Below are 16,224 nucleotides of genomic sequence, written 5' to 3'. Positions count from 1 at the left end.
CAACTACCCACACATTCATGCCTGCACACTGACACAAACACATATGCCTACATACACATACCCCCCCACACACATTCATATACACAACTACCCACACACTTATGCCAGCACACAGACAAACACACATGCCTACACACACATACATATACCCCTACACACAAACACACATACCCCCACACATAAACACACACGCCTACATACACACACTTGTGATTGCGAAAAACATAATTTGAATTCAAGATGTCAATATTCAAATTAATTTTTCATATATATATATATATATATATATATATATATATATATATATATATTTTTTTTTTTTTTTTTTTTTTTTTGAGCAATCACGATTGCTTATATTATCATTTGACTGTTTTGAATTCCTATCATTTTATTTTCCCACCATCTTCCTCTGCCAGCACCACCGTCGCGTCGACTGGCCTCACGATTCTGCTTCTCTTGCGAAAACCGTCTCCAGGTTGCGTCCATATCCTACACACACACACGCATACACTCACACACACACACACACACACACACGCATACACTCACACACACACACACACGCACACGCCTACACACTCATGCCTGCGCACAGACACAAACACACACTCCTACACACACTCATGCCAGCACACAGACACATGGGGTGGTCACAAAAAATCGATTTTCGAATTTCTTCCGCGGCACCCCCCTAGAATGTGCCAATGGACTATCAACATGATTTGCAAAGTTTCAGCTTAATCCGATAATACATACACGTGCCGCAAAGAGGCTAAAGTTACGAAACACAGCGATTTTTAGCAAAAAATCATAGTTTTTAGCCTACTTTCCCAGTAAAAGTCAGAAAAAGAAGAAAAAAAAGCATGAAAGAAGGCTTAATGCATCTTAAAAATATCGCAAAAAAAAAAAAAAAAAAAAAAAAAAAAAAAAAAAAAAAGTCAAAAGTAAATAAAATAATTAAATAAATATTGAAAAATTAAAAATTGGAACGTAGGTTATTGAGATGGGGAAAAATGTCTGTCTGTCTGTCTGTCCACCTCCCCTAATAACTTTTGAATGAATAGTCCGATTCGAACAAACTTTTTTTTTGTTCGAAAGATCTCGGCGAGGACATCTCATTCCCGTATTTCACTTTTTGATTTGAATTATTTTTTTGTTCAATTTTGAACAGTTCGAAAAACTTAACATTAGCGCCTACGGGGAAATTCAAGGCAATTCCGAAGTGTGAGGCGAATTTGCTTCAAACAAACTTCATAGGAAAAAGCGCTTGATGAAAAACTTGTATATAAAATATCTTTTTGATTTGAACAATTTTCCGTTCAATTTTGAACAAATCAAATCCCTTAACATTAGCGCCTACGTGGAAACTGAAAGTCAATGTAGATTCCGTACTTGAAGGCGGATTTACTTCAAACAAATTTTGTTGGAAATAGCTCTTGACGCCAAACTCCAGACTTCGACTCCGAGAATTAAAGGGCACTTGACTCCGACTCCGACTCCTGTGCCCGACAATTAATCGGACTCCGACTCCCCGACTTCGACTCTGACTTCGTAGCTTTGGCAAAAATTTATACACGGAGGACAAATGACTGACTCCGATTCTTAGATATTCGACTCCGACTCCTTTACCTCAAAATGAGATTGACTCCGACTCCGCAGCTATGGTTTTGACTGTGAAATAATTATTGTTTATCTGACTTGTTTTTATTTTTACGCTAAAGTTTTAATTTAAGTACAGTAGAACCTCCCCTAAGGGACACCTCCGAATAAGGGACACCTCTATTTAAGGGACATTTTTTCTGGTCCCAGTCCCCTTGAAATAGGACCTCCATGTATTTGTCTCTAATTAAGGGACACTCTATTTACCTCTAAAAACTAATTGAAGAAACTTTAACATTAACGTATGCTATAGAAACAAATATATGTTGTAAAAGTCTTGCTGAAAGTTACATGCATGAGTGGCCCACTCAGATGTTTATTCAAGTAGGCTTAGGGCCAAAGGAGAGGGCACATAAACTGACAAGCATTTTATATAAAAAATTGAAATGTGAACACTAATTGTAATTCTCAATGTCTTGCATTGTAAATTACATGACAAGAAACAAATTCATGCAATGAATTACTTCAAAATAATTGCTTTATGCTGCAAAACTCTGGACCAAAGTTTTGATTTAATTATAATTAAAAAAAAAATAAAAAAACTTAAAAGGAACATTAAGTGTGAATTTTATTTAGTTGTGTATGAAAAATAAAAAGTATTTAATCTTAAATGTTAATTTAGTTTACATTAATAAAAAAAATTATACTGAGTTAACACATTGCATTAACAAACTAAAATATACCTCCGAAGAAGGGACACCTCTATTTAAGGGACATAATGTCTGGTCCCATTAGTGTCCCTTATTGAGAGGTTCTACTGTATTCAGTTTTCGGCAAATAAACTCGAAGCCATTTATGTTTCTACATAAAGGTATGCGCAGACGAATTTTTTATTTTTTTTGAAAATGAAAATTATTTCTTTAAGTTGACATTTTATTGTTTTTATTTATTTTGGTAAGTGCATTAATTCATTTAAAAAATTGTTTTTGGCAACAGGGGAAAAAGAAACGATTTTTTTTTTGATATGATGTATTTATTTTAATGAGCATATTAATTTTAATTACTATTTTTTCGTTTTGAAAGCTGTTAAAGATCTTTTTAATGGAAAAAAGTGTATTAGCTGCTTTGTTTAAAAGTTGCTCCTGCTTTTTTTTTATTACTTTCTAGTTCCTGATCAATATTCTCAAAAATAGCTAAAATCGCACATTTTTTCAAACATATTTTTAAAATACTTTAAGCTGATTTCTAGGAATAAAATATTCCTCACTCATCTAAAAAAATTAGATGCGTAAAAAAAAGCAACTTTTAAACAAAGCAGCTAATACACTTTTTTCCATAAAAAAAATCTTTAACAGCTTTCAAAACGAAAAAATAATAGTTAAAATTAATAAGCTCATTAAAATAAATACATCATATCAAAAAAAAAAAAAAAAGTTTATTTTTCCCCTGTTGCCAAAAACAATTTTTTAAATGAATTAATGCACTTACCAAAATAAATAAAAACAATAAAATGTCAACTTAAAAAAATAATTTTCATTGTCAAAAAAAAAAAAAAAAATCGTCTGCGCATATCTTTATGTAGAAATATAAATGACTTCGAGTTTATTCGCCGAAAACTGAATACCTAAATTAAAACTTTAGTGTAAAATAAAAACAAGTCAAATCAACAATAATTATTTCACAGTCAAAACCATAGCTGTGGAGTCGTTGTCGGAGTCAATCTCATTTTGGGGTGAAGGAGTCGGAGTCGAATATCTAAGAATCGGAGTCAGTCATTTGTCCTTTCCGTGTATAAATTTTTGCCAAAGTTCCGAAGTCAGAGTCGAAGTCGGGGAGTCGGAGTCCGATTAATTGTCGGGCACAGGAGTCGGAGTCAAGTGCCCCTAAATTCTCGGAGTCGAAGTCTGGCGTCAAGAGCTATTTCCAACAAAATTTGTTTGAAGTAAATCCGCCTTCAAGTACGGAATCTACATTGACTTTCAGTTCCCCGTAGGCGCTAATGTTAAGGGATTTGAACTGTTCAAAATTGAACGGAAAATTGTTCAAATCAAAAAAATATTTTATAGACAAGTTTTTCATCAAAAGCTTTTTCCTACAAAGTTTGTTTAAAGCAAATTCGCCTCACAGTTCGGAATTGCCTTGAATTTCCCCGTAGGCGCTAATGTTAAGTTTTTTTGAACTGTTCAAAATTGAACAAAAATAGTTCAAATCAAAAAGTGAAATATGTGAATGAGGTGTCCTCGCCAAGATCTTTCGAACAAAAAAAAGTTTGTTCGAATCGGACTATTCATTCAAAAGTTATTAGGAGGGGACAGACAGACAGACAGACCAACAGACATTTTTCCCCATCTCAATACCCTACTTTCCAATTTTTAATTTTTCAATATTTATTTAATTATTTTATTTATTTTTGACATTATTTTGTTTTTTGCGATATTTTTAAGATGCATTAGCATTTTTTCATGCTTTTTCCTTTTTTTTTTTCTGACTTTTACTGGGAAAGTAGGCTAAAAAGTAGAATAGAAGGATTAACAGTTGGGGCCCATTCCTTTCTGATTCAAGGAACCCCGTAAAATTTGAATGAGCCCCGACTGTTGATCCTTCTATTCTGCTTTTGATTTTATGATCTTATCTGTGTACGGACGGTTATAAAACTATTTCAACGGTGCAGTTATTCAGTAGTACTTAATAACATTCTAAACTACTGGGCTTATACATTTTTCTTTTCAGTTTTTTTTTTTTTTTTTTTTTTTTTTTTTTTTTTTACGCAGTCGGGTTTTTTGTTCTTATTTAATATTTTTTTATTTTACACTTTTTAGTTAATTTTCATTGACGTAGTTATTATGATTATAAGACGGTACATTTCGCAATCTTGTCATTTCATTGAGAGAGTTTGTTTGTATCGTGAGGTTTATTAAGTAACTTGCGGTAGTCTATAAACTACTGATAATTAGTCCCTCTAGGGACCTAACTCGGCTTAAAGCTACATGTGCTTGACCTTTGGCAAAAATGCGCGAACTTAAGTCTCCACAGCACAGTGATATAAACAGCCTGAATAACTCATGATGACGCGAAATCAGAAACGTCCGTCAATCAAATCTTTCTCGCGAAACTAAAAAAGCCGGTCAAGAAAGTACACGTCGCGAAACTCAGTCCTTTGAATCAAGGCAAAAACAAATGCAACATGTTAGAGATGAAAATCGAATTAACAGACTTTCTTTCTTTTGGTTGCATATTGCACGGGTTCATTTTAATGAAGACTACAATCTGAGTGTCTTGCCTTCGTTACGCATAATATATTTTTTATTACAGATAATACATATAAAGAACACATGAAAGAATTTACATCAGAAAGAGGGGAAAGTACATCCGGAGCGAGGGTGTCTTGACCCACCGCTTCAACTGGGAGAATCAATCGCTTAAACCACTCGGCCCTTGAGACCCCAATTAGTAGACTTAGTAAACAAAAAAATTCAGGCAGCGAAAACTAGCGTGCGGCACAGTGTGCAACACCAAACGTGCGCCGATCCCGAACTGACAAAATATGGCAACTGGTTTTTGAAATGGTATTTTTGATTACTGTCATGTGTTTAGTGACACTCCCAAGGTTAAGAAAAATCGATTGACGTAACAGACATACATACATAGACTGATAAACACGTTATCCTCCTTTGCGTCGCGCACGCGCAGTCGGGTAAAAATAAGAGTCAATTAAATCATAAATGAGGCTCTGAAATATTAGGCTCTGAACTAGGTTGGCCTTATTTGGCGCACTTACCTTACATCGTATTTTTAAACACATGAGCCTCTCCTATTCTAAATATTCTTTTCTTTTACAGCAATCCAGATTTGGAAATTTAAAAGAAGTAAGTATTGTTACAAATTCTGTAAATAGTAATTATTGTAGTAACGTAACCTGTAAATAGTTTCCCGTAATGAATATACAACCCCTTTTCATTCGGCTAAAGTATACGACCCCCCTATTTCTTTTTTTGTTCATTGATAAAATTTGATAACGGTCTACTATTTTCCAGAAGCGTTTGGAATATTTGAGAGATTTCTTTGGATGTTTATAAAGGCGTACCGCGTGATAAAAAGTTCAGTTTCGATTGAGATTTTGAACTGAGAGCGTATTTGCTCTGTTTATTGCCAGGCATTTCGCTGTGTTGTTTTCGTATTTGGAAGTAAATACGTGTGTAAACGTTGAGTTTACGGTGTTGTGTGATATTGCTTAATTACTGATGAATAATTTAGCAGTTGTTGACGATCTTTCTGTACATAGTGTAAATAAATTTCCTGTGTTTTTATCAAGAACTGTGTCTTCATTTCAAGAAAGTGGAAGTCGCACCGGATCCGTTACAATTGGCGCCCAACGTGGGTCTTCTTCTGGACTTTCTTGGAGTAAGTGTGACTTTGGACATTTTTTCATAAAGACTTTTTTTGAATTAGGACTTTATTTTTATGGTGATTACTCGCGCAATGGATGAACAATTAAAACAACTTCTTGACGCAATCATCTCTGTGAAGAGTGATATGGCGGCTAATCAAGAACAATTAAAAAGTGATTTGACTGCAAGTTTTACTGCAAATCAAGAACAATTAAAAAATGAATTAGCGACTAACCAAGAACAGTTAAATAGTGATTTAACTACTAAAATTATTATTAGTCAAGATGAAATGAAAAGTGACTTAATTCGATGAAAACCATGATGGAGAATCAACTAACCGCCATGGCAGATAAAGTCGATGCTCTGGAAGAAAAATTTGATACTGTGGAAGAGCGTATCGCCAATATGGAAAATAAGTTGGAAGAAGACAAGAAATTTACTTCATTTAAGGAAGAAATAATTAAGGACAGGGAAAGGAGATTGGCGACCGCGGAAAGCAGCTCTGTAGAGTTTGGCGCTCCCACATCGGTTGCTCGACCGTCCATTAAACTTGCCACATTCGATGGGAAAACTTCGTGGCAGGTTTACAAAACTCAATTCATGATAGTGGCGGAAGCGAACGGATGGGACTCTGCTACCAAGGCCTGCCATCTTGCAGCATCCCTGAGAGGTGACGCAGCGGACCCTTCCGGAAAGCCAGCGCCTGGATTTCGCCGCCCTCACATCTGCGTTGGAGCTTCGCTTCGGTGAGAAGTGCCAGAAAGATTTCAGCCGACTTCAGTTGAAGTCCCGTTTCCAGAAAACCGGGGAAACCCTGCAAGAGCTTGCGGCGGATATCGAAAGACTGTCTCATCTTGCTTTTTGCGACTGCCCTGCCGATGTTCGAGACAACTTGGCACTCAACTACTTCATCGACGGAGTTCGGAATCCTGAAATCCAGAAAGCCCTCCGGATGGCGGATGTAAACGACCTGAAATCTGCTTTGGTGTATGCGATGATATACGAGGCCGCCCAAGGAGCAACCCGTGTGGATCGCCATCCCATCCAGACTCTGGAAGCTGATGAGTCTGATTCCAGGTCGTCCCATCTCGCTGAACTTGAGAGACAACTCGGTGACTTGGCAAGACATCTGAACAGCATAACAGCCCAAAAGTATCAAGAGCAGAAGTGCTGGAAATGCGGTAGTGCAGGGCACCTGCGAAGGAGTTGTCCGGGTCGCCAAGCTACGCGAGGGAAGGAAAACACCACCACCAGAGCTCTGCAGATTTCCTCTTCTAGTAGCGGCAGTAATGGACTTTTCATCTACGCACATGTAAATGGGAATCCCTGCAGACTGATTGCCGACACTGGAGCCAATGTGACAATCATTAGAACAGATGTGGCTCGTGAATTTGGATTGAAACTGTTGTGGACATCGCCACACGTAAGTCTCCAGACTGTGACAGGAGACAAAATCGAGATTGAAGGTAAAGTGGACTTGGAAATAGTGTTTGGGAATGCCACCTACCATCATACGGCATTCGTCGCTGATATCACGGATCCCTTCATTCTCTTATTGGACTTTTTAAAGAAATATGACTTCACCCTGGACTTCAAGACTAATGAACTGCACTCGATGAGAGAAGACATAGCCATCTTCAACGTTGAAAATGATGTAAAATCCGCTCATCAAATAATAGCCCAAACAGATTTATCGATTCCCTCAAGGTCAGAATCATTAATACCTGGCTCCATTGAAGAAAGCAATAGTTTTCGATTTGGACTCATTGAATACCCTAACCTTAGCAATAGCCTAAAAGGAGTGCTGGTAGCATCTACGCTTGTGGACCTTTCTAAGGATGTAATTCCTGTGAGAGTCGCCAACGTGAGTGAAAGGCCAAGGAATATCCGAAAAGGTGAAGTGTTGGCAACTTGTACTCCAGTAAACTGCATCATTAGAAGAATCAATTCCCCCGAGAATGTGTTTTCTGAGTCCTTGACATCGAAGTTAATTGGGAGTGCACCATTAACGAAAGACCAAAGAACTGCTGCGGAACAATTGGTGGATGACTTCAAGCATCTGTTTTCATCTACATCGGAGGATGTTGGCCGTACGAATTTAACGCAGCATAGGATCTACACTGGAGAACACCCCCCTATTAAACAGCATCCAAGACGACTACCGTTCGCCAAGAGGGAAGAGGTTGAGACCCTCCTGAAAGAGATGAAGGAGAATGATGTAATCGAACCGTCATCCAGTCCTTGGGCTTCTCCCATCGTCTTAGTCCGAAAGAAAGATGGCTCCACCCGATTTTGTGTCGACTACCAACGGCTGAATGAAATCACCAAGAAAGACAGTTACCCTCTTCCACGGATAGACGACACCTTGGACACTCTTTCCGGACACAAGTGGTTTTCGACCCTGGACTTGAAGAGCGGCTACTGGCAGGTTGAGATACACCCTGAGGACCGAGAGAAGACAGCGTTTACAACTGGACAAGGCTTATGGCAGTTTAAAGTGATGCCCTTCGGCCTCTGCAATGCACCAGCTACGTTCGAGCGTCTTATGGAGACAGTGCTAAGAGGACTCTCTTACGAATCTTGTCTGGTCTGCTTAAACGATATCATCATCGTGGAACGCAGCTTCGAAGGACATCTGGACAATCTTAGGAAGGTGCTGCAAAAGCTTAAGGAAGCCAATCTGAAGTTAAGCCCGTCCAAATGTAATTTGTTCCGCCGGGAAGTGAACTACCTTGGTCACATCATCTCTTCTGAGGGTGTACAAACCGAACCAGAGAAGGTATCTGCGGTCAAGAGTTGGAGTCGTCCCGAAAACATCCATCAGCTGCGAAGTTTCCTGGGGCTCTGCACGTACTACAGGAAGTTTGTGAAAAGTTTTTCCAACATTGCACGACCTTTGCATAAGCTGACGGAGAGCAAGCAAAAGTTTGAATGGTCCAAAGAATTCGAAGATGCATTTCTACGACTGAAGGAGGCTTTAACATCAACGCCTATCCTCGCCTATCCTCAGCCTGAAAAATCCTTCATCCTGGACACTGATGCGAGCAACGAGGGCATCGGAGCTGTTTTATCGCAAGAAATTGACGGAAATGAACATGTCATCGCTTACTGGAGCAAATGCTTATCAAAGTCGGAGCGAAATTACTGCGTCACCAGAAAGGAGTTACTGGCCATAGTGAAAGCTGTAGAACACTTCCATCATTACCTCTACGGCCGAAAATTTCTGCTTCGGACAGATCATGCCTCATTAACTTGGCTTTTGAACTTCAAAAATACGGATGGCCAGATAGCCAGATGGATACAGCGGCTCCAGGAATATGACATGGAGATCAAGCATCGAAAAGGGTTATCTCACGGTAATGCTGACGCTTTATCAAGAAGACCCTGTCCTGAGAACTGCCACTATTGTTCCCGAATCGAGAAACAGTATGGGACGACTAGCCCTACTGCCTATCAGGTGACAGTGACTTCAACATCATCAGAACCTGATCCATGGAGTGACGACCAAGTTCGAAAAGATCAACTTGAAGACCCCGACATAAAACCAATTTTGGAATTCATGGAAAGTGACAGTCGGCGACCTAGCTGGCAGGACGTTTCCATCTTCAGTCCTGCAACAAAAAGATACTGGGCTTTATGGAACTCGCTCCATTTACGGAACGGCGTGCTACACCGAAAATGGGAATCTGACGACGGCAAAACATCTAGGTGGCAGTTACTACTTCCCCGATCAAGGATTTCATATGTTCTGAAAGAAATACATAGTAGTGCGACTGGAGGACATTTTGGTGTCTTGAAAAGCCTCAATAAAGTTCGGGAGCGCTTCTTCTGGAGCAAGGCGAAGGATGACGTGGAGAAGTGGTGCCATTCTTGTGACGCCTGTGCTGCTCTTAAAAGACCGAAGAAAAGAAGCAGAGGGAAGCTACATCTGTACAACGTTGGAGCTCCTTTCGAACGAATTGGGATCGACATCCTGGGTCCTCTACCAAGAACTGCTGATGGGAACAAATACATTCTTTTTTCCATCGACTATTTCACCAAATGGCCGGAAGCATATCCCATTCCAGATCAAAAGGCTACCACCGTAGCAGAGACTCTAGTCCAACATTGGATCTCGAGATATGGAACACCTTTGCAAATTCATTCCGATCAAGGGAGGAATTTCATCTCTGCTGTGTTTAAGGGCCTATGTCACATTTTCGGAATTGAGAAAACTAGGACAACACCACTACACCCACAATCGGACGGCATGGTGGAGAGATTTAACCGCACAATCCTGAATAATCTCTCGCTTATGGTATCCAGAAATCAACAGGATTGGGACAAGAAGCTACCTTTGTTCCTGCTGTCCACGAGACTATCGGATATGCCCCATCTCAGATGCTCTTCGGACGAGAGCTAAGGCTACCTTGTGATCTCGTCTTCGGTCGTCCTCCGGATGCGCCTGCATCGCCTGAGGAGTACATCCAGGATCTCCAGGCCCGGTTGGAAGACGTTCATAACTTCGCACGAGAGCGAATCAACATCGCGGCGGAGAAGATGAAGACCCGATACGACACAAGGTCTACTAGACATGAATTCAATGAAGGCGACAAGGTTTGGTTATGGAATCCCATCCGACGGAAAGGTCCTTCACCCAAGTTGCAGTCGCATTGGGATGGACCCTACAAAGTCCTTAACCGACTAAATGACGTCGTAGTGAGGATCCAAAAACCACCTAATGCAAAACCTAGGGTTGTACATTATGATCGGTTAGCCCCATACTATGGCCATAGTTCATGAGTATTACGTAAACAACCATGGTTGATAATATAAAAGTTGTAGATAATTTTTTTGCTTTTAATGTTTAGTAATTTTTCTTGTTATTATTGTGTTTCCTATGCATTATTGGTTATTATTTAATGTGTGTATTTGTGAACTTGTGATAGAAGTTTGCACCCTTTCTGGGGATTGTACTGCCCGGGACGTGCAGTCCTTGGGAAGGGGGCAATGTTACAAATTCTGTAAATAGTAATTATTGTAGTAACGTAACTTGTAAATAGTTTCCCGTAATGAATATACAACCCCTTTTCATTCGGCTAAAGTATACGACCCCCTATTTCTTTTTTTGTTCATTGATAAAATTTGATAACGGTCTACTATTTTCCAGAAGCGTTTGGAATATTTGAGAGATTTCTTTGGATGTTTATAAAGGCGTCCCGCGTGATAAAAAGTTCAGTTTCGTTTGAGATTTCGAACTGAGAGCGTATTTGCTCTGTTTATTGCGAGGCATTTTCGCTGTGTTGTTTTCGTATTTGGAAGTAAATACGTGTGTAAACGTTGAGTTTACGGTGTTGTGTGATAATTGCTTAATTGCTGATGAATAATTTAGCAGTTGTTGACGATCTTTCCTGTACATAGTGTAAATAAATTTCCTGCGTTTTTATCAAGAACTGTGTCTTCATTTCAAGAAAGTGGAAGTCGCACCGGATCCGTTACAGTATCTATTCACAGTGCCAATATTCATTAATTTTTTTTCAACTTCCATCAACACATTTAAAGAGATTCGATTGACGGGGAGGATTCAATAATATCAAAGTTGAGTTGCAAAGCATGAACATTCTATTGATTTTTGCCAGGTCTACACCTCTGTTAGATTGTTATTGCTTACGCGTTTAGGTAAAGTTCTACTATTAGTTTAGGTGAATCGATTATTGCAGAAAAGGCATAGTCACATTTTTTTAAAAATTGAGTTAGGTGTGGTTTTCCCATATTTGTATGTGGACACATCGACTAGTGTAGCAGGGAAGTCAATTATTGTTCAACATAGCACTTTATTTAGCGGTCACATTTTTCGTTTTGTGCAGAAAGGACGTAAGTCCCGGACTTATGCCCTTTCTGCAATAAACGCGAATGAAGGAATAGTAAGACGCAATAGCAAAATCATAGATGAACTAGATTTTTTGGCATAATGAAGTAAAAACAAATAACTCCTTTGATCTAGCAATATTTCGGTAATGGAAAGTTCGTCAGTTCGGGGGGTTGGGGGGGGGGGGGAATTCGAAATCACGAAATCGGGATAAAAAATTCGCTAATTTCTCAGGGGTTTTATTAACATCACTCTAGTAACTGTGAAAAAAACTGTATGCTTTCAGTGAGATATATGCTGGTCAAAATAAAAACAACACTGCAGGTGACTTTTTCTAGAAATAACACTGAAGAAATTTAAGAAGATTGCTGATGACTTTCCTCTGAGAGGACATTCGTTTGTCCTTTGTCACCGGGATTTCGGGACAGTAAAGAGAATGTTAAACAAATATGACAGATTATTACCAATCCAATCTCTTTTAAGTGAAATTACATCAAGATTCACCGTCATATCCGTTGAAAACAATGAAATCTGTAACGGCTAAAACAGGTGCCCTTCTCCCAAATTGAGATTTTGGAAAAAGATTCCAGTTTGCGATAAATGTTTTCAATTATTAACATTCATGATGCTTAAATATTCGATAGAACATCAGAGGAACGGTTTGAAACTAGCTATTTTATTGACGGTTTTCAAGAGAATGACAAAGTAACGCTTATCAGCTGAACTATCTTTGTCAATATTGAGTATAACGGGAAAATTTTAATATTGTTGGAAGTAAATAATAACAAATATCAAGGTGATTATTTAGTGCAATTTTTAACATAGTTATACTAATATGTAGGGGAGACCGGGGCAAGATGACGAGCCGGGCAAGATGACGAATGCCTTAATTTTTCCGTTTTAATCTAGGTAACTGCATCAACTGCATGCTACTGGCTCTCCTATCCGCTGTTCGTTCAGCAATAGTATAGAGACGCTGAAATCGCCATATTTGTGTTAGTTCTGAAGCTCTGATTGCTTACCGTTGCCACGGTATAACTTTTATGCATGTGTAAATAAGCTCTGCTGCATATACATATAGGATATATCGTGTCTCTTGAATATTTATGAGTAACTTAGTTTAAATACTACCTATTACCACGAATAAATGTCAATTAATCGCCTTTTTTTATGGCAATGATGAAAAATCCGTTCAAACAGGGAGTCTGGGGCAAGATGGGGGGCAGCAACGCGAGGCAAGATGACGAGCTTGCCTATTGCCCGTGCTTCAGAATTTATTAAACTAACTATGTTGTCCACTTTATTAAATTCCTGTAAACTCTGTGTGCTTGTCCAGGCGACCTTGCGCTTCTCCTCTGGGGCTAAAGGACGTATTGAATCAAGGGAGGTATCGTTCGAAAGCGGGTGACCAGGGGCTATTTATAAACTAGTTGACCAAATGACTAGTTAAATGAATTAAACCAAGCAAAGAATCTCCTGCTCTGTTGATTATTGACAATCATAAATCTCACATAGCTTTGCAGACTATCTTATATTGCAGTGAAAAAACATTATCATGGTTGGGTTGCCATTTCACACATCACATCGTCTCTAGCTCCTGATGCGTCATTTTTCTGCCCATTAAAAACCTACTATAGATAAGCATGTGACAACCTTATGGCCACTCATCAAGAACAAACTATCACAGAAAAAAATATTGGTGAGCTTTTGAGCATAGCTTACTTCAAAGCAGCTACAGTTGGAAATGCCGATAAAGGGTTTAAAGAATGAGGTATCGAGTTTCATAATTTTCTTGTTTTTAGCGGACTATGACGTTATTGGTTCTGAAACTGAGAATAATAGTGCTAATCTTCAGACCTTAAGAGCAGAAAACTAACATATAAACCCTCCAGACGAAGTAGAAGTCATGGCAAATGCTGATTCCTATACACCAAAGAAGAATGTTAGTGTTTTTGATTTCAATGCGTTGCCTAAAGCAACACAATGCGAGAAAACAAAAACTGAAGCTCAAACATTCTTACAAGCACACCCATCAAAGAAATGTCAGAACAAGGAGAAAAGCGGAAGAAAAAAAAAGAATTATTTAAAAAATCAGGGAAAATAAGCTCGTGAAGCTAAAAAGGGATTAAAAAGAAAAAAAAACTCAGACCAAGTTCCTGTAGGCCCAAGTCTATTACTGTGGGCCCGTATTCATGCCAAGCAATGTAGTTGCATCAGATTAAAAGAATAGTGTTCTAAGATGCCTTGCTTGGAAAGTGGAATTTTGTGACCCTCCAACAGAATAATGGATCCAGAGCTGTAAAAGCCAAGAGTGGGGGCATGAGGAATGTTTTAATCATGAAAATGGTATTTTTATATGTGTCTCTTGTTAGCTGCACAACTTAACACGTGAACATTACGCTACAATGCATTACGCTTAATTTGATACTTAGTAAGATGTAAAAACACAGTTATCATTTGTAAAACTAAGTAACATATTGAAAACATAAAATATGTTCAACCTTTTTCAACGCTGTCATCTTGCCCCTAGATCTAAGTCATCTTGCCCCAGTACTGGGGAAAGATGACGATTTGTTAAGGTTATGAAAAAATAAAAATATCCTTCGTTATTTTTATTTGAAAAATTAAATGGTAATATATTTAATACTACAAAGAACTACTCTAACAGATGATGTAAAATTAATTTTACTATCCTTAAAAATAAATTAATAAATCGCGAAAATTGTTAGCATAGTCATCTTGCCCCGGTCTCCCCTACATCGAACTTGGTACACAAAAGAAAAATAGGAAAAAAGAGTTCCATGGAGGATGTATTTGATGAATATGAATATAGTTTTATACACACATGTAAAACTTTTGCTTTTTGTCTCTGTTAGTTTTTTTACTTTAACTTTTTTTTTTTTTAACATCAGACCCTTTTCATCATCGTCTTCACTAAAACAAGACGAGAGAAAGAGGAAAATACACAATGTATTTTCTTAAGATATTTTTGTCATTTTGTTATATTATTATTTCTTTTTATCAAAATCATTTTGAAACATCTGTTTTATTTGACTTACATTTTCATCACTCGAAACTAGTCTTTCAGGATATTTATTGCAGAAAGCGCGTAAGTCCAAATTAAAAGAAAAAAATAATTAATTAATTTCAGTGACGAAATGAAACGTAATTTAAGGTGAGGTAACGATCCTACTTGTAGCTAGATTAGTCATAAAAATTTTCGTAGAATTTAGTTTATTGCTGAATGAAATAATCACTTTTTACAGATTCCTGGAAAGTTGCAATAGTTGGACTTGTACCCTTTCTGAAATAATCGATTCAGGTAAGGCTGACTCATCCAACAGTTTGGTTCCGAAATTGCCGGGGGACAAAATTTGTATTTGTACAAAAGCCTCGTTGCAGAAAACTGGTGCCCAAGCTTTAGATGTGTTACCTAAATAATGTTTGATTATTTTATTCTGTAAATGGAGAAGATTTGATTAATACAAATTAAAAACAAATGAGGTGTGAAAATGAGGTTCATTACAGTTCACATTTCCCGATACATTTTTGATGAATTTGTAAACTAAGTTATCTTTATAGATTCACCTTAAGTGGCTCATCATCAATCGTTTTACGACATAGCAGCCAGCAAATATTATAACTTATTTATAAATACTAGAAACAAGGTAGATCCAAAGCTGTCTTGGAACCTAAATATCGGATAAATCGACCTGTCCTTTTTCAAGGGTTCAGGATTGCCACACTTTTTGGTTTAACCCGGACAGTCCGGGTTTTCAGACAGAATTCAGGTGTCCCGGCCGGTCAACTTCACGTCCGGGAAAAAGATAAATTTGATTACAAATGACAAAAAGAGTCTAAAAATAATTAACTGTAAAGGATTATTTAGAAAAATTACTCTCATTTGATCGGATTAGATTGTGAAGATTTTACATTAAAATTAAAACCAAAAAAGAGTTTCTAAAAAAAAGTCGTAGCCAATGAACAGTATATGTGTAAATGTTATTCAAGTATTTATTCCTCATTCAAAATACAGTTGGATCTCTGTTCAACGACTTTCAAGGGACCACAAAAAATCATCCTTGAGTAGAAAGCGTCCTCAATGCTTTTAACACTACAGTGGACCATCTGGGACCGTGAAAAGCCGTCGTTAAATAGAGAAAGTCGTTAAATAGAGCGTCGTTAAACAGAGAACTATTTCCTCTGGTTTCGATTCATTTCTGTACCCCAGAGCCAGAAGAAGAAAATTTCGTGATGGCCATAACGTGATATTTTTGTAATGGCCTTAGTCTGTTTATGTTACTGCTGGCTGTAACAGAGGTAGTTTTATTATAAGGATCAACTGTCTGACCACGGATTGTATGGAATGGCAAGCATCCGGTTTACAAG

At 38.0% G+C, this 16,224-nt stretch overlaps 1 protein-coding gene across 1 annotated transcript in view; it reads left to right on the top strand.

Annotated features, from left to right (window-relative positions):
• Positions 1 to 16,224, top strand: part of LOC129228331 (uncharacterized) — a 38,408-nt gene that overhangs the window by 2,774 nt on the left and 19,410 nt on the right. Inside the window, exon 2 of the mRNA XM_054863008.1 lies at positions 5,439 to 5,465. Within this exon, the coding sequence (XP_054718983.1) occupies positions 5,439 to 5,465 (27 nt within the window). The remainder of the gene's footprint in view (positions 1 to 5,438; positions 5,466 to 16,224) is intronic.

The sequence above is a fragment of the Uloborus diversus genome, chromosome 8 (genome assembly GCF_026930045.1).
Source record: "Uloborus diversus isolate 005 chromosome 8, Udiv.v.3.1, whole genome shotgun sequence".
Classification (NCBI taxonomy): domain Eukaryota; kingdom Metazoa; phylum Arthropoda; class Arachnida; order Araneae; family Uloboridae; genus Uloborus; species Uloborus diversus.
This window is presented reverse-complemented; position numbering and strand designations above follow the sequence as displayed.